This window comes from Myxine glutinosa, chromosome 1 (genome assembly GCF_964187855.1).
Source record: "Myxine glutinosa chromosome 1, kmMyxGlut1.1, whole genome shotgun sequence".
Taxonomy (NCBI): domain Eukaryota; kingdom Metazoa; phylum Chordata; class Myxini; order Myxiniformes; family Myxinidae; genus Myxine; species Myxine glutinosa.
The window spans coordinates 367,297,370-367,316,430 of NC_136261.1; the positions used below are offsets into that span (position 1 = coordinate 367,297,370).

The following is a 19,061-nucleotide window of genomic DNA, read 5'->3' on the forward strand; positions in this document are numbered from 1 at the left end:
GAAGGATGAAAGTGACTGGTTGAGAAGAGTGATGGAAATGAATGTAAAAGGAAGTAGAGGATGGGGAAGACCGAGAAAGACTTGGCTAAAGATGGTGGAAGAAAAAAATGCGGGCAAGGGGGTTAACAAGGAGAGATGCAGAAAATAGGGCAAAATGGAGAAGATTGTCATGGGGACCGCAAGGCTAACCCCCACTCTAACAGGGAAAATGGCCTTAAAATGCATGTTCTGTTTTTGTTGGTTGAGCCGTTTTTGCGGTACCTTCGAGCGGACAGACAGACGGACATTTGGTGAATTATAGTAAGATAAGAGAAGGTGGATAAGAGAAGATAGGACATGGTGGATTAGAGAAGATAGCGATGGTGGAGAAGACAGGATGAGATGGTGGATAAGAGAAGATAAGCGATGGTGGAGAAGATAGGATAACAGGTGGTGGATAAGAGGAGATAACAGATGGTGGACGAGAGAAGAAAAGAGATGGTGGACAAGAGAAGATAAGAGATTGTGGATAAGAGAAGATAAAAAAAGATAAGAGATGGTGGATAAGAGAAGATAAGAGATGTTGGATAAGGGAAGATAAGAGATGTTGGATAAGGGAAGATAACAGGTTTTACCCAATACTGCACATAGATGGTCAATGTCCAAACTGCAGTTACTGAAATTTAGTTAAACACAACTGAAACCTTGGTTTAGGTTCAAATAAACATTTCAGAATTAAATAATTTTTTTCTTTAGAAGAAAGACGAAATTGCTGTTGTAAAAAAACAATTTCCAAATTTTGTTTTATCTACCAGTGGGTTGGAGTTTGTTGTAATCCATATCCAGTTTCACCAGTTTTACGTACACATTGTTCAACCAAATATTTCCAAGATATAAAGAATTATACGATTAATTTCACTGTTTAAACAAGGATAAGAGAAGGCGGGGGTACATCATATTGGATGTGGGGGATACCTGGGTCACTTCTGGGAGATTGATCGGCTGTCTCCGTGCAGCGGGCCTGTTCAAGAGAACTATCCAGGGCTATACAACAACAATAATAATGTTAAGCTCATCCATGGCTAAAGAGAGGTACTAAAACTACAAGAGCAAAGAACGCACGCCATCGCAAATCCCCACGCTTCACACCCAAAGCAAAGTTGAAAGATGGCAATACGTTCCACCAGGGAACACCCAATATCAAATTTTGAGGGTTTCCTTTCCATGCTGACCCATGATGATAAATCCTGGGGCATGGACCAGAAGTCAATGAAAAAGGTTACAGATTTCATGTGTCCCCAATGCTGATTGCATATACTGTACAAGGAAACACACAAAATGTTTAAAATATGCCTCTAATTACATTTTTTGCTACCCCCTCAAAGCTCGATTTTATTAAATGCTGTGAACAAACTTGAGTTCGAACACACAATATGTAATTTCAGCCAAGTTAGATCACAATCCCATCGGCAGTTTTGGAGAAGAAATGTTTACGGACGGACTGACGACGTTTACATCCATCCTTTAAGCTCCCCGTAAATATGTTCCAGGTGAGCTAAAAATTACCTTGTACCAACAACAACAACAACAACAACGTGCATTTTAAGGCCATTTTCCCTGCTAGAGCAGGGCTTAGCCTTGCGGTCCCCATGACAATCTTCTCCATTTTGCCATATTTTCTGCATCTCTCCTTGTTAACCCCCTTGCGCTTCTTCTTCCACCATCTTTAGCCAAGCCTTTCTTGGTCTTCCCAGTCCTCTACTTCCTTCTACATTCATTTCCATCACTCTTCTCAACCAGTCACTTTCATCCTTCCTCAACACATGACCAAACCATCTCAACCTGTTCCTCTTCACAGCATCAATTACAGGCTCTATTCCCATCATCTTTCGCAATTCATCATTTGTCTTCCTCTCTCTCAACGATACTCCACACATCCACCGAACCATTCGCATTTCCACCCTTAACAGCCTTCATTGCTGCTCTACGTTCATTACCCATGTCTTGCTCCCATAAATCATAACACTTCTCACACATGCAGCATACACCTTTCCCTTCAGCTTCAATGACACTCCCCTTCTCATCAGCACGCCACTCAGTTCCCGAAACTTTTTCCATGCCCTTGGCATGTACATGTACAGACATGTGCCTTGTACCCTACATAAAAAACCCATTAATATTACACAACACAAAACTGCAACAAAAGAGATTATACAAGTAAAAAAAAAAAACAATGGTAGAAGATCTCGATATTTGTTCACATGCAATGTCGCATTAAAAAAGTCACATACCAGACATGGGTCTTGATCCATCATCCTGAGAGCGGAGGCTGCAGACATTACTGAACCCGATTCCAGAGAAACCAGAAACGTTGGCCCGGTGCACATTTTGGGATCCGAAAATCTTTTCACAGAAACTGGAAAGTTCCTGAATAGCATTCTCCAAGTTGAAGAAAATACTTCCCAAAAGAGAAGAACCTGCAATCTGGACATCTTGCGGCTTCGAAAAAGAATTCATAAATTTACAGAAGTCAGCATACATTGCAAATTGTAATTTCTCTTTGGAGAGAGAGAGGAGCTCGGTCCGCAATGCATCCGACTCAGTACAAGCTCGAATAACCTTCTGATTCTCAATTCCAAGCTTATTGATCACTGCTTGGGCTGTTTCTGCTCTCAGGCCTCGGGACTTGAGCCATTCCAAGAAGCTCTCCATTTCACCGATGACCTGCCAGGGATACAATGCTTATGTTAATCACAGAAAAGTTATACATGTTATTTTCTTTACTCAGTTTGGAATGATTAGGGAGTTATTATCTTATCCAATATGATCACATATCCAGCTAAATGGTAAACGTATCCAGCTTGATCACGACATTTAGACTGACAGTATATTGTTGCGGTTTGGAGGACCCACACTTGTAAATATGACATTATTAATGGTTAAAGGTGGCACCCCATAGATAGGCCACAAGCAACACATAGGTCACCATAGGACTTCAGTTATTTCATGAGTATGTGTATAGATAAGGCCATGTTTCCAATAGTTGAATCTGCGTTGTGTCATTCAAATAAGGAGTAGGCCCCATTCGTCCATTTTGACAGCCTCCCTCTCCAAGCGACGCCATTAAGCGCGCCCTCTTGGCTTTACCCCCAAGGCCCTCCCAATTGTTACGCGCCTTGCCAGCAGCCTTCGCTGCCCGTGAGCTCGCGCAACACCGCCATAAGCCATGAGGTAAAGCCCGAGAAAGGAGGCGGAGCACAAGAATGGAGGTGTGGCCACGTCAACCCACCATCAGGCCGGGGCCGGTAAGCGATGACCAGCCATTCAGGGCTGAAGTAAGATCGCCTGATAGGCGTGGCTTTTGGGCTGGCGGAGCGATTGCTGGTTGACTTATAAAAGCGCGAACGCAAAGCCCTTTGGGAGGACTGGTTGTAAACGCGCATTGCAAGAGAACTGCGTCATATGATTGGCGTTGTACAGGACTCTCGCGAAGCACTCGAGTGAAAGATTGATTTAACAGGACTGGTTGGAAATGCGCATTGAACAAATTGCTTTGTTCTTCCTATCTTCTTGGTTTCCTCTCCATCCGATCGCATCAGTCTTTTCTCCAATTGGTTAAGCGTGGCACGATAGCAACCACTTAGAATCGGGTTTAGTCATTTGTTAACAACTCGGATCGCGGATTGCTATCTGCTCGGCATTTTCCATCCATATCCGTGATTCGAGCGGGAGTTATTCCCTCGTTTCCGGTCAGCGTTAGTAATTAGGTCGTAGTGAACCCCTAGGCCTAACAAACCCTACCTAACACCATGCCGAGAAGGACGTTATAACTTCCAGGACTCGCTTCGGCAAGATAAAAGGGCAAGGGGATTAGCCCCCCCCTTGATAAGGGGAGAGCCGATGTTTGAGATCCGCAACAATTGGTAGTCAGGAGATGGGATTTGGAACCTGGGACTAACTTTTTTTAGACCAAATTTTAGACATCAATTGTGCATATTGGCCATAACAATTGGTGTCGGGTAGTGGGATTTGGGACCCGAACCAAATTTTTTTTATATCTTAACAAATTTGGTCAAAATTACGAGCGGCCGAAATTTTATTAATTTAAATTTTGGATCGTGCCATGGATAGCCAAGGCGATCAGATGCCGGTGGGGGTAGATGAGGGGGAGCTAGAAATAACCCAGGACCCCCGGGAAGAAATGGAAGCAGAAAACGGTGCGGCAGCTGGTAAAGAAAATGGCGGCGCCTCGCACATGGCGACGAGGGCCGTGCCCGCTGCGCAAGTGGGAGGGATGGATCTGCAGGACCTCATTGCACAGCTGCAGGCAGCCATACAATTGGGGGTGGAAAAAATGCAGGAGCAAATTGGGAGGAAAAGATGGATGATATGGGAAATCTAATTGAAGGGTTTGGAAACAGAATTGGTGACCGCATACAAAAATTTGGGGAGAACATTGACCGCAGGTTGAGCGGGAAAGGCACAATGGTATGCGACGGGGTCGCGCAACTTGAGAAGCGCGGGGAAAGCGAGTTGGAGCAAAGCGAAGTCACGTGGACCGGGATAGAAATCGCGACACGGGGAATAGAAAAGCCGACGACCGCTGAATTGGAAAATTTGATGTTACATGCCCCAGGGGTCGTCGAGCTTAATAAGGAAATAAAAGGAATAGTTGAAATTGGGATTAAGAAGACGGCGGACTGAGAAGAGCAATCGCGGGAGGAAAGGATGGAAATTGTACAAAGTCTGTGTTCACATCATGATGTCGTGCTGCCTAATCCCAATAAAGATTTGCAGGTGCGTGTGGAGAAGAGGATCCCGAAGGAAAGCCGGGCTGTATATGGCGCGAAAAGGTTTGGCGCGAAAAGATTTTTCATGCACTTGGGATCCCGGCGTCACCCGGGTGCTTGTGGAAGGTCTGTGGTGCGCTGTGTGAATGGGAATGGCGCGCGTGTGTGGACGGCGCCGAAGTGCGAGAGTGTTACAGAGTGTGAAAGTGAGGAAGAATGCACAACAGAGTATGAAAGTGAGGAAGAGTGTACAACAGAGTGTATGTGTGAGAGTGAGTGTGATACATAGTGTGAGATGGATGGAGAGAGTGTGTGAGGATGCACACCTGAGTTGGTTGTGGAGAGTGTGCGGGGATACACATTAGAGCGTGTGATCGGGTGTGTGACAGGGGATTGCACACCCGTGGGTAGCTGTGCGCTGAGTGGGTGGATGTAACACGAGTGGTACAGAGTGGTACACAGACACCCACGAGTGGTACAGAGTATGTACCGGAGCGGAGTGCGCAATAAGGTGCACGAGAGGAGTGCGTAATGGAGTGTGTGGAAGGAATGAGTGCGCATGATTGGTGTGCACCTGAGCATGGAACGGAAGAGAGTGCACGGAGAGAGAGTGCAGTAACGAAATGTGTGGGATGTATGGGAGGCGCTGGAGCGCCGGGATGTGTGAATATAGGAAGGGTCGCGAGGTGTGAATGTGAGAATGCGACTCGAGCATCGATGCTGACCGGGGCAGCGCTTAGGCCGACGTACAGCCCACGCGAGCTCTCGGGGCATGGTGTTCTTTGTGTGCTGAGGGGGCTGGCGGGGATCGTGGCCACGGCGCTCTTGCAAGGAGCGCTGTGCACGATTCAGGCCGGGCTATGCCCTGTATGGTCAGTGCCGTGTCGTAGCGGCGAGCAGCATGATTCCGGGGGAGAAAGGCCAGGTCGGACCTCACCCCCTGGCGGGCGTGGTGTTCCGACCGGGGGAGGTTGGGTCATCGGGCCAGAGACCGAAGCGCTCTGCGCCGGGATGGACCATGGAACCTCGGCCCGAGTATGCCTCCTCCCCAGAACCGAAAATGCCGGACGGACCCAACCAACAGGAGATTGACCATCCGCACGCATTGCTCGGTTTTTCTAAGCCGAGCAGTGAAAATGCATTCCCGCACTGAGAGGCTCAAGTTAAATGAACTAGTAGTAGTAGTAATGGCGATAGTGATGTTGAGGGATGGTAGCTCTACCATCCCTAAAATCCCTTTTTGTGGCAAAGGAGCTATAGTTTATGGGGTTTGGCAGTGAAAGCTCGCCGAGGGCGGGTTAGGATAATCGTTAGGGACCTAGAAGTGACGATAGGAGACCTGAGAGTTAAGTAGTGACATTGTACAGATCGTGGGGACGTCGAGTAGAGTAGTTGGATGATAATGGCGAGGGAATGCTTAGTATAAGGGATGACAGGGAAAGCACCAGTATTAGGGGAAATAGTTAGATTAAATGATGCAGTGTGTTTCTGGTGTAGTTTATTAAATGAGGAATTGAATGAGTCTTGCTGGTGAGCATGTTGAAATGAGGAATTGGAGCGTGGGAAAATCTGAGCGAATGAGGCAATGGTTTGGAGAAGTGATGTATTGTGAGGGTATTGTGGATGAGTGTAATGGTGTTAAGTGAATGACTTGCATCGGATGCAAGTGGAGATTTGGGGTGTATGGAAACAGGTGTGTGGAATAAATGGTGTGGAGTGAGTATTGTGGGATGAGTGGACTGGAGTGCATGGTGCAAAGGAGTGGATGGGGGAAGGATGGACCCCTTCACGAATACCCGGGGAGGGCAGTTTAAAGTTAGGTAGAGGGAGTAGGTAAATTTTGGTTGGATATTGACATCTGTGGTGCGAGGAGTAGCAAAGTATTGCTTCGTGGGGTGCGTAAGTGAAGTGGAATGGCTGGGCGTGTGAGCCTATTAGTGTGTGTGGTTATTGAGCACTCCGCCACTGGTAGTCTGTCGGCCAGGTGAGGCCGCAGCTAGGCTCTGGGAGCCAGGTAGTGTTGTGTAGAGTTCAGCGGGGCCCGAGGATCCCAGGAGAGGACCCGGGTAGCCCAATGCCAGAGAGGGCATCGAGGGGGTAAGCACCAGGGAGGGCCTTCCCCAGGTAGGTTAGGGTGTGAGGAGCTAGGAAAGCTCAGGTGGCGACGTTCAGTGGCGGAGGTGCGCAGGGAAGTAGACCTGCTGGGAGTGCCACATGACCCAGCCCCGAAATTGTGCGAGGGCACAGATGGAAAAATGGGGGGAGTGAGATCCCAAATTTGGAGAGCACCACAGTATGGTCAATGGGAATTGGTTTTTAGAACCACATAGTGTAAAGTGGCCAATGGATTGGCAGGGCAAGACCCCGGGTAGAGTAAAGAGAGTGAATGTCATTTAGAAGAATAGTGAGGAGAAAATCTCTTCGCACCATGCGCATCCACTCACCAAGGTGATAGGACTCCACACCACATTTTGTGAACTATTTGGAATGAAAGACGCATCTCGACGTGGGTGAGACATTGTATGTGATTCCATCCCTTCCTTCTTGGGAAGGATTGGGAACAAATTCGGTTTAGGGGAGATATGGGGGACGAGACAGTAGAGACGGAATTTGTAAATTGTGTAAATACGGGGAAGGGCAAGGGTAGGGTAGGCTGACAGGGGGGGGGGGGGGGTGGTGGGGTGATGTACGAGAAGGGACGAGCTTTTTCAGCTTGCTCTCCCACGCCCTTGATGTTGCATTGCCTTGTTTTGATGTGTACCCTTGTGCCCTTGCCCCCGCCAACCTCTGCTTTGTCTGCCTCCCCACTCATGGACCATGGTCTTTTGTGCGAGGGGAGTGTGCAGGTGCCCTGAGCGGTGCGGCCGCAATCTTGCTGCCTGCACCCTTGCTGCCTGCCTGCCTGCACTGATACACCATATGGACCACACGTTCTGTGGCCTGGCACCTTTGGACCACACGTTCTGTGGCCTGGAACCTATGGACCACACGTTCTGAGGCCTGGCACCTCTGCTGGGACAGACCATTGCTGCCAGCAGTATCTGGCTTGCGGACCAGTTTCGAAGTGGCATCAATGCCCAGCAGTCGGACCACCTGAGTTGGCCCTGCTGGCTATAAATAAAAAAGCGGACGCAGTTTGTGCCCTTTTTATTAAATTAACATCAAGCAAGAAGATCAAGCCAAGATACATCGGCCCAGCAGAGAAACACAAGAAGACATCATTTATTATTTTAAAATGTTTATTTTGTGCATTGCTGGTGCTTGTCATGCTTTTTTTTTTTATGGTGCATTTATTGTGCATATGGGTGTATGGTGTGTCGGTGCAGTGCATTGCGATTGGCATTTCCTCTTTTCAAAATCTTTCTGGTTTTTCCCACAAAAGACAGGTCCTGGGTTGTAGTGTAAATAATAGTCGTCTTGTAAATAATGCTCCCCACTGGCTGAAATGTTTAGTTTGAAAACCATTCCGTAATTCGGTTAATTGTGGGCGAGTCAGTTAGGTAGGACGCAATGCAGCAGGGGGGACATATCGAGTGTTAAAACTGTCGCACTCAGGGTAGTAGGTTAAATGCAGAGGGAAACTACATCTAAGTGTCACATGTAGAGGTAAAAGATAGTCCTGATGTTTCTGCTCGGGCCGAGCCTGGCAAAAGGAGGGGTGCAGTGTTGCGGTTTTGAGAACCCACACTTGTAAATTTGACATTATTAAAGGTTAAAGGTAGCACCCCATAGAAAGGCCACAAGCAACACATAGGTCACCATAGGACTTCAGTTATTTCATTAGTATGTGTATAGATAAGGCCATGTTTCCAATAGTTGAATCTGCGTTGTGTCAATCAAATAAGGAGTAGGCCCCATTCGTCCATTTTGACAGCCTCCCACTCCAAGTGACGCCATTAAGCGCGTCCTGGCTGTACCCCACGGCCCTCCCAATTGTTACGCGCCTTGCCAGCAGCCTTAGCTGCCCGTGCGCTCGCTCAATGCCGCCATAAGCCACGAGGTTAAGCCCGAGAAAGGAGGCGGAGCACAAGAATGGAGGTGTGGCCACGTCAACCCACCATCAGGGCGGGGCCGGTAAGCGATGACCAGCCAACCAGGGCTGAAGTAAGATCGCGTGATAGGCATGGCTTTTGGGCTGGCGGAGCGATCGCTGGTTGACTTATAAAAGCGCGAACGCAAAGCCCTTTGGGAGGACTGGTTGGAAACGCGCGTTGCAAGAGGACTGCGTCATACGATTGGTGTTGTACAGGACTCTCGTGGAGCACTCGAGTGAAAGATTGATTTAACAGGACTGGTTGGAAATGCGCATTGAGAAGGACTCTCGCAAAGCACTTGTTGGAAGGCGCTCGTTAAAAGAGGATTTATGCAGCGGCGCTCATAAAAGAGGACTTGTGGGTACCTGCGCTTGATCCAAGAGGGCTCGCTGGCATTGGGAGTTCAAAGGAGGACATTGGAGAGGGGGTGTTTGGCATGAGTGTGCAACTATTACGAACGCCGCCAGGACACCAGCCTTCCACCCGTTATATAATTATCCGTTCGCGTTACACTGCAGGGGGAGCTGCCTGCCGGGTTTCGTCCGCTGGACCGGAGCCTGGACTGGAACCGGATTGGAGCCTGGATGCACTGGTGACCATCAACCTGTTCCACCCTACCATCTACAATCCCCGTAATGAGTGTCTGAGATGGGCCCGTTTGTCCAGGGAATAAGATAAGACTGTTTAAGGCTGCCCTGTGTGCTTCTTCTTCCTCATTCTATCTTGTACATTTCTTTCGTTTCATCTTCTTTCTGTAAATTGTTAATAAATTGCTTTGCTCTTCCTATCTTCTTGGTTCTTCCTATCCGCTCGGCATTTTCCATCCATATCCGTGATTCGAGTGGGAGTTATTCCCTCGTTTCCGGTCGGCATTAGTAATTAGGTAGTAGTGAACCCCGAGGCCTAATAAACCCTACCTAATGCCGCGCCGGGAAGGACTTTATAACTTCCAGGACTCGCTTCGGCAAGATAAAAGGACAAGGGGATTAACCCCCCCTTGATAAGGGGAGAGCCGACGTTTGAGATCCGCAGCAATATGTTAGAGAAAGCCACATTCACCTTTGAGCTGTGAAGCATGGTCACAAATAAATGATTTGCCAGTACGTTATCCTGATGAGACAAAAATAAGGGTGTAAGCTGTATCGGCCACTCTTAAATCCATGGATATGTGACCACAAATCTCTGTCTTCAAAGACCCGAGTAGCACATGGATGCTATCCTAGTTTGAATGTGATGTGTTGGCATAATTTACACGTACAACATCAGACTCATGTTGCGTTCAGGGTCAGAGTTGATCCTCTTGTTAAATACACACGAACATATAAAACCTGTTTTTATTTTCCTCTCACTGAAATTGTCTCACACACCTGCACCAACGAGTCTCCGCTGTGCTGGAAGTTAAACTTTTCTTATCATAACAGAGCAAACATATATGGTAATGTATGTCGACATGTATGTCGTTAAGTTTATATGCAACGAAATCGTCTTCTTCTTCTTCAAATAAAATTACCACCTCCTTAATTAACCTTCTTAATTGTGTTCAGACTTCTGAGACCCTCAAACCTTTGATGACCCTTTAATTCCCCAAGACCCTTCAGACCACCAAGTCTCCTGAAGACCCAAATACCCTGAAGACCCTTCAGACCACCAACACTCCTGAAGACCCAAAATACCCTGAAGACCTCAAATACCCAAAACACCCCAAAGACCCAAAATACCCCGAGAACCCAAAACACCCCGAGGACCCAAAACACCCCGAGGACCCAAAACACCCCGAGGACCCAAAACACCCCGAGGACCCAAAACACCCCGAGGACCCAAAACACCCCGAGGACCCAAAACACCCCGAGGACCCAAAACACCCCGAGGACCCAAAACACCCCGAGGACCCAAAACACCCCGAGGACCCAAAACACCCCGAGGACCCAAAACACCCCAAGGACCCAAAACACCCCGAGGACCCAAAACACCCCGAGGACCCAAAACACCCCAAGGACCCAAAACATCCCGAGGACCAAAAAGACCCAAAATACCCCAAAGACCAAAAACACCCAGAAGACCCAAAACACCCAGAAGACCCAAAACACCAAGAAGACCCAAAACACCAAGAAGACCCAAAACACACAAAGACCCAAAAAGACCAATGAGAACCAAAAGACCCTTAAGACCCCAAACACCCTGAAGACCCCAAATACCCTTAAAGACCCTTTAGACCCAAAAGGCCATTAAATAACCCAATAAACCAAAACACCCCAAAGACTCTTAAAGACCCAGAAGAAACAAAAGACCCTTAAGACCCAAAAGCCTCTGAAGACACCAAAGACCCAAAATACCCTGAAGACCCAAAACACCTGAAAGACCCAAAATACCCTTAAAGGCCCAGAGGATCCAAAAGACCCTGAAGACCCAAATGGCCCTGAAGACCCAAAACACAATGATGACCCAAAAGACACCGAAATGATCAAAGATGCCTGCCCCTCTGAAACGATGTGCGGTGAGGCACGCGCAGCGTGCTGAGTTACGCTGGCACTGTCAATGGTGAAACTGCAAACACCAAATCCGTGAATGTTATGGATGGAAACCCTCAGTCAGCCCATGGGCTGACATGAGGGACGGCATCAGCCCACCAGACGGCATCAGCCCACAGGTCCTAAAATCCTGCTCTGCCGCACTATCTCACCCTCTCTCTGTTCTTTTCACCCTCTTTTTTGCTCAAGGTCATCTGCCATCTGCTTAGAAATCAGCAAACATTACCGCCTTACACAAAAAAGGTGCAAGAACAGATCCTTGCAACTACAGACCAATCAGCCTGCTCCCAATTATCAGCAAAGTCATGGAATCCATCATTGCTTCAGATATCAAATCCTTCCTCTTCTCCAATGGCTTGATCTCCGATCATCAATTTGGATTCAGACCAGCTCATTCTACTCTGGACATGCTGCTTCTGCTGTCTCAACAACGGATGGAGGTCCTCAATGCCAAACAGGAAATCAGAGCTGTCTCCCTTGACATATCACATGCCTTCGATACGGTCTGGCACCCAGCTCTGCTCACTAAACTCTCCTCCTATGGTATCCATGGAAATCTCCAAACATGGCTTGCGGACTTCCTCTCTGGTCGCAGTCAACATGTGGCCCTGAATGGATTTCTCTCATCTCCCCTTCCTGTTCAGGCTGGAGTTCCCCAAGGCAGTGTTCTGGGCCCCGTGCTTTTTCTGGTCTTTATCAATGATCTCTCCACTCTCTGGAAAATCCTCTCTATCACTTTGCTGAAGACTCCACTCTCTGCCGCTCCATTCCTCTTCCCTCAGATCAGCAGTCTGCAGCCTCCTCACTCTCTGAAGACCTGGAGAAAATCACAGACTGGTCAAAGTGGAACATGTCTTTCAATCCTGACAAATCTCACACTCTTACTATGTCTCTCCGAAAAGACCGACTGGACGACACTCCCATCTACTTTCTGAACAATCCTGTCCAAGAAGTTCTGTCGCTCAAGCTTTTGGGTCTCACTATCTGCCATGATCTTTCTTGGGAAAACCACATTTCCCAGCTGGCCTCCAAAGCTAGTCGCCGACTGGGCATACTCCATCGTGCGAAGTCTTTCCTTTGCACACCTGAGCTCCTCACCACCTACAAGGCTTTAATCCGCAGCTCAATGGAATACTGTTCTCCCCTATGGGGCGTGCTCCTGCCTCACACCTCGCTCGGCTTCACGCTGTTGAAACCAAAGCTTTCAGAATCATTGGAATCTCCTGCGATGAAGCTATCTCCGAGGGGCTTTCACTCACTCACCGCAGGCAGGTAGGTGGTCTTTCTGTCTTCTACCGACTCCTCTCCGGCCTTGCTCCCCCAGCTCTCTCTGTGTTTTGTCCCCAAAATATTGCTACAGGTCGCACAAGATCTGCCAGCAACCCTTTGATGGTTAAACTGCCGAAATCTAGGCTCTCTGCTCACCTTCGCTCTTTCATTCCTCTTTTCTCCCGCATCTGGAACAAACTCCCACACTCCCTTCAATCCCACTCCTCCCTCCAGGTCTTTAAAACAGCTGTTCACCGCCATCTCTTAACTTCCCCCATCCAAAACCTTGATCTTTTCTACCCCCGCTAATTCACCCCAGATCCACTTTGTTTGAAATTCCAACTTCTTTCCTGGAAGTCCTTGCAGTGTCCATATGTTTTATACCTCTCCAACCCCCCGCTTCCCGTGCCTCCCCCGCAAACCCCCCCAAAACCCTCTCCTCCCACAGATCTCTCGATGTCCATGCTCTCAAATGTTGTGTTTGTTTCCTTCCCCCTCTCTCCCCAACTTGTCTAAAGCTTCCCATGTTATGTGTTTTATGTGTCGGTTTGCCTTTCTGTGTGATTAATGTTGGCTCTTCCACGAGCCTCGATCTTGTATACAAAAAATAAAACAAAATAAAAACCTCATTTCCTAATTCACCTTTAAACTCAATCTCTCTATATTTTCATTTTAAACAGCATCATTTTAAACATTCATTCCAATCATAAATGAAAACAATAACATAAATACAACTTTTTTTGGTGAGGTAAATTTTCAGGACACTCGTGAGGTAAACGAATCACCTGCCTTCTCAGGTGGGTATGATGTCCGCGGACCACGTGGTTGCACGTTCCGGCCCACTGATGGTCGCGACCCACCGGTTGAGAATCTCTGGTCTGAACAACTTTTTAGAGGAGATAGTCCAAGTTTAGTTTTGGATGTTGCAGATGGGACCGACATTTTTTTTCCATACCAACGCGACATTGATCCTTCATCCATCAATCATATATAACCTTTACAACGCCTCCTCATTTAGGGGTGACATTGGATATACAAGTTAATTATAAAAACTTTCTGCCTTGTTTGTCGTTAAAACTAAAAGGAAGAATGAGGTTTAACCATCGTTGTATGGTTTAGTGATGACGTCATATCAAACAATGCAGTGAATAAAACAAAACAAGTGAAAAACACCTCATTTCATGAACAATCAAATACCTCAACATACATTTAATAAAAACTCGTTTAACTTATCTTCCTTCCCGTCATCAACGAACAGAAAATTATTTTACCTTTAAGTTTAAGTAAACGTTTTTCAGATATTTCTCGGTATTATTAAAGGTGGGCGGTCCGCTTCGAAAGTCCGCTTATCCGCTTATCCGCTGCAGCGGACTAACGTTTTCGAAGCGGATAAGCGAATCGGAACAACCCCCGGAAACCGAAGCGGATAAGCGTAAGCGGACTACCGAAAAATTAAAGCGCATCGCGATTCGCCAAATCAGCTGTTAGCCTGAGCCGTTACTCTAGAATTGTGAATATTTATTTAAGTGAATAATAAGTGAAACCCTAACAACTCGGCTCTCGCCCAATCTCTTCCCGCTCGAGTTCCGTGATGCTTGGGTAACTCTGTTTCTCAGGCATAACACGCCGCTCCCGAGCTCTGCCTCGGTCGAGCGCGTGTTCAGCTACGGGTCGGACATCCTCAGGCCTAAGAGGTCGGCCCTGGCTGCACCGAACTTCGAGGCCCTCGTCTTCATGAAGGGCAACCTCCAAATCCTCAAGAAGGCCCACGAGGTGGAGGAGGAAGACGAGGACTAGTCAACAGACTGCTAGTCTGTTGACTAGTAGACTCTCTTGTCAAAGAAAGGACGGGCAAATTGATTTTTCTTTAATGTAACTTGCATATATTAAAATTATATTTAAATTAACTGTAGCGTAGAGTAGAGTCGAGTGGAAAACTTTATTTCAATAAATTTTGAATAAATTTTATTTAAATAAAAATGTATATTTTTGATCTTAAAAGCTTTGTTTGTCTTTGTAGTAGTTAGAAATGGCTATTTAGGCTTAAAAAGCATTAAATTCCCTTTAGAAACGTCAAAAATCGCTTTTAAAAAATCGAATCGAAGCGGATAAGCGGATAAGCGGTAAGCGGACTAAGATTTTCGGCCGCTGAAGCGGATAAGCGAATCGGACTACACGGGCTGGCGGAGCGGATAAGCGGTAAGCGGACTTAAAATTTTCCGAATCGCGCCCACCTTTAGGTATAATAATAAAATGTGAATCTCCGAACAGATGAGATGAGATGAGATGAGATGAACCATGAACCTTTGTCTCAGCTGCAGCAGCAGCACGGCACGAGGTATGCAAGAATTTAACCCGGAAGTTCTTCGTCGTTATTGATTATTTCCTGTTTTCGCAAGCTTTCTTCTTCCTCTTGGTCAGAAGATTGTTTGTGACGTCTGCAATTTGAGTGTCACCACCACATTGCAGTGCGAAAATAAAAGCGAAGATAAAGAATTATTATTCTTCTGTCGTCCTTTTGGGGTTTATATGGCGTTTACAGAGTTACGAGACTCTATATACGCCACTCACCTATGCTAATCACAGGCTGAAGCAAATAATTACGAGAGACTTTATTTTGATTAACCCGATTATTTTATAAATTACAAAACCGATTTGCAGAGTCTTTAGCTTTGTCAGCTCAGTGTATCTGGTACACCTGACCAGAATCCAGATGATCTCTGTTGTATCCTGGAGAAGCACAAATACCGAGTATTCCAGTCCATTATTCCAGTACCAGCGTGATTCAGCGCGCTCCGAGCACCTCACCACACGTCCTTTTAGAGGGATAGGCATCTTTGACCATTTCGGTGTATTTTTGGTCTTCAGGGTCTTTTTGGTGTTCAGGGTATTTTGGGTCTTCAGGGTCTTTTGGGTCTTCATGGTGTTTTAGGTCTTCATGTTCTTTTGGATCCTCTGGGCCTTTAAGGGTATTTTGGGTCTTTGGGGTCTTTGGGGTCTTCGTAGTTTTTGGGTCTTCAGGGGCTTTTGGGTCTTCGGGGTGTTTTGGGTGTTTTAGGTCTTCGGGGTAATTTGGGTGTTCATGGTCTTTTGGGTCTTTAATGGTATTTTGTGTCTTCAGGGGTCTTGGTGGTCCTAAGAGTCTTGGGGGACTTAAAGGGTCGTCAAAAGTCTGAGGGTCTCAGCAGTCTGAACGTATATAAAGAGTTCACGGACTGTGTTTTGGGTGTTAATTTTACTTGAAGAAGAAGAAGACGTCTTGGTCGCAAATAAACATACATGACCATAAATATTTGCTCTTTTATCATAAGATTCCTACCAAAGTACTTCTCATTGTATGTTTATGGCAAAAATGCATGACAATAAATTCATTATAGAAGCATTTTTCCTCATGGGGAGTTCATAATACATAGGAAATTTTGCCTTGATCCATTCAGCAGTTGTGGAGGAAATGTTTAAAGCTTATGACGTCATAGGTAATGGCAGCCAATGAAAGTCAAAATTGCAAAAAACAAAATTAATGATGCACAAAGTTCAATTGTTATCTACAATGAGTTAAAGTTTCGTAGACACCTCTCAGGGCAATCATTTCCTTCACAGCACATGCACGGATGTCCCAATTATTCACAGCTTCTGCATGTATCTCCCGACGATCCAGAGCTTCTGCATATATGTCCCGACAATCCACAGCTTTGCATGTAGGTCCTGACGATCCACAGCTTCTGCAGGTACGTCCCGACAATCCACAGCTTCTGCATGTATGTCCCGACAATCCACAGCTTCTGCATATATGTCCCGACAATCCACAGCTTCTGCATATATGTCCCGACAATCCACAGCTTCTGCATGTATGTCCCGACAATCTACAGCTTCTGCAGGTACGTCCCGACAATCCACAGCTTTGCATGTAGGTCCTGACGATCCACAGCTTCTGCATGTATGTCCCGACAATCCACAGCTTTTGCATGTATGTCCCGACAATCCACAGCTTCTGCATGTATGTCCCGACAATCCAAAGCTTCTGCAGGTACGTCCCGACAATCCACAGCTTCTGCATGTATGTTCCGACAATCCACAGCTTTTGCATGTAGGTCCTGACGATCCACAGCTTTTGCATGTATGGCCCGACAATCCACAGCTTCTGCCTGCATGTCCCGACAATCCACAGCTTTTGCATGTATGTCCCAACAATCCACAACTTCTGCATGTATGTCCCGACAATCCACAGCTTTTGCATGTAGGTCCCGACAATCCACAGCTTCTGCATGTATGTCCCGGTGATCCACAGCTTCTGCATGTACATCCCGAAAATCCACAGCTTCTGCATGTATGTCCCGACAATCCACAGCTTCTGCATGTATGTCCCGACAATCCACAGCTTTTGCATGTAGGTCCCGACAATCCACAGCTTCTGCATGTATGTCCCGGTGATCCACAGCTTCTGCATGTACATCCCGACAATGCACAGCTTCTGCATGTATGTCCCGACAATCCACAGCTTCTGCATGTATGTCCCGACAATCCACAGCTTTTGCATGTAGGTCCCGACAATCCACAGCTTCTGCATGTACATCCCGAAAATCCGTATAATGGCGTTCTCTCCACTTGCTCGGCTGGTGTATTCTTCCTCCCCCGCTGAAGTCGGTTCATTGCTCCGTCATCGGTTCTTGCTGCTTGGCCGACCATGTGCTCCTTCCTAGCTTTACCAGCTAATTCTTCCACCAAACATTTTCCTTTGGCATCTTCAAAAGATAAAACTGCCTTTGATAACAATTTTGTTTGTGTTCTGGGCATTTTCGGGTGACGTCCGTACACAAGTCTGTCTCTTAGGGCTTGATGTAGAAATTCTCCAAACGGACATGGAGAAGGAAGCTGCTTCAATCGTATAATGAAGTCAGCCAATGACTCATACTCAACTTGGCTGACCATCCAAAATGTGTCGCTATGCAGTCACAACGGGATTAGGAGTGAAGTGTTCTGCAAACAACCCCTTCAACCCACAAACACCAACAACAGGTTGGGTCTTTTTCCCTCGGCGATTGCAATTACCGCCATAAATGCATCGCATCTGTCGATGTTTTAATCAAAGCACACGACTTTCTCAATGAAGGCGCCAATATTTCCGATCCCATGTAAATCGGAGTTTAGAGTCCAATGTCCGAGTCTGAACCTGTAGAGGATTGCCTGATCTGTTCGGCAGGATTGAGGAAGCGGGACAGATCATACAAAGATTTACAACTTATTGTCAACTGCTTTGCGCAATCTGGTCGTCGCTGTGGCCTTATGATTAGCCTCAAGAAGACTAAGGCTGTGTTTCAGCTGAGACCGGAAGGTGGGAACACTGTCCCATTCATTTCCGTTGATGACACGCCACTCAAAGTTGGAAACAAGTTCTGCGTCCTTGGAGGTATCCTCTCTAAATATGCAATTGAAGGAGCAGCGCTCCTGCTTGAGACGGACGAAGTGACGGACAAGACACAAACTCGTCCGAGAAGATGTTTTGTTGTATAATCAACTCGGGAACTCTGAAAGCCCGTTTATCGGGTTCGCATATATATCATCCAAGCCAAAAAGCATACATCAGAACCAAAGCCACGCCTCTCAGGCGAGGCACGCTTTGGTGGTCATGTGACCGACAGGTGCAAAGGATTATAACCTCGGCCCTGGTTTGTCCGCCGGTTACGTCACCGGCTTGGGCAAGGAGATTATGTTGCTGGTCTCGAGGTTTGGGGGACCCATGGGTCACTACACACGCCCCCCCAGAATCGACTTGGTCGAGGAAGGTCAACCTGAGGGAGGTCCGGATGACCCGACCGAATCGACCCCTGGCTGGTCGCAGGGGGGGGGGGGTGGCCGGACGGGGGGTGCAGTGGACGGGGGGCGGCCACGCCGCGGTGGGAGAGCCAGCCGTGGCGGCTGGCCGACGTCCATGTGGGCTGGCTTGAGGCGGTCCACCGAAATCCGGTCCGCCCGGCCGCCGATGCTGATGACGAAGGACTTGTTGTCCCGTCGTAGGACCCGGAAGGGTCCGTCGTATGGTGGCCGGAGCGGCCCCCGGTGCGTGTCGTGGCACACAAAGACGTACTCCGCCATGCGGAGTGCTGGGGGGACGTAGGATTGGGGGTCGCCATGGCGGGACGTGGGCACCGGGGCAAAATGTTGGGCGGCCTCCTGGAAGTCCGTGCGCTGGCGCACGGCGGACCAGGGGCTGGTGGCGTCGGGCACAAACTCGCCCGGGATGCGGAGGGCCTGGCCATACACCAGCTCGGTGGTGGACGCCTGGAGGTCCTCCTTTGGAGCCGTGCGGAGGCCCAAAAGGACCCACGGCAGCCGGTCAGCCCAGCCGTCGTCATGGAGGCCGGCCATGAGTGCGGCCTTCATGGAGCGGTTGAACCGCTCGCACAACCCATTGGCCTGGGGGTGGTAGGCCGTGGTGCGGTGCAGGGTAATGCCCAACGTGC

General features: G+C 47.8%; 1 protein-coding gene across 1 annotated transcript in view; it reads right to left on the reverse strand.

The window, feature by feature from the left end:
* Nucleotides 1–14,962, reverse strand: part of LOC137414758 (uncharacterized) — a 34,989-nt gene extending 20,027 nt beyond the window's left edge. Inside the window, exons 1-3 of the mRNA XM_078770079.1 lie at nucleotides 14,905–14,962; nucleotides 13,390–13,486; nucleotides 2,271–2,703 (exon numbers count right to left, since the gene is read on the reverse strand). Of these exons, the coding sequence (XP_078626205.1) occupies nucleotides 2,271–2,691 (421 nt within the window). The 5' untranslated portion in view covers nucleotides 2,692–2,703; nucleotides 13,390–13,486; nucleotides 14,905–14,962. The remainder of the gene's footprint in view (nucleotides 1–2,270; nucleotides 2,704–13,389; nucleotides 13,487–14,904) is intronic.
* Nucleotides 14,963–19,061: the final 4,099 nt, after the last annotated feature.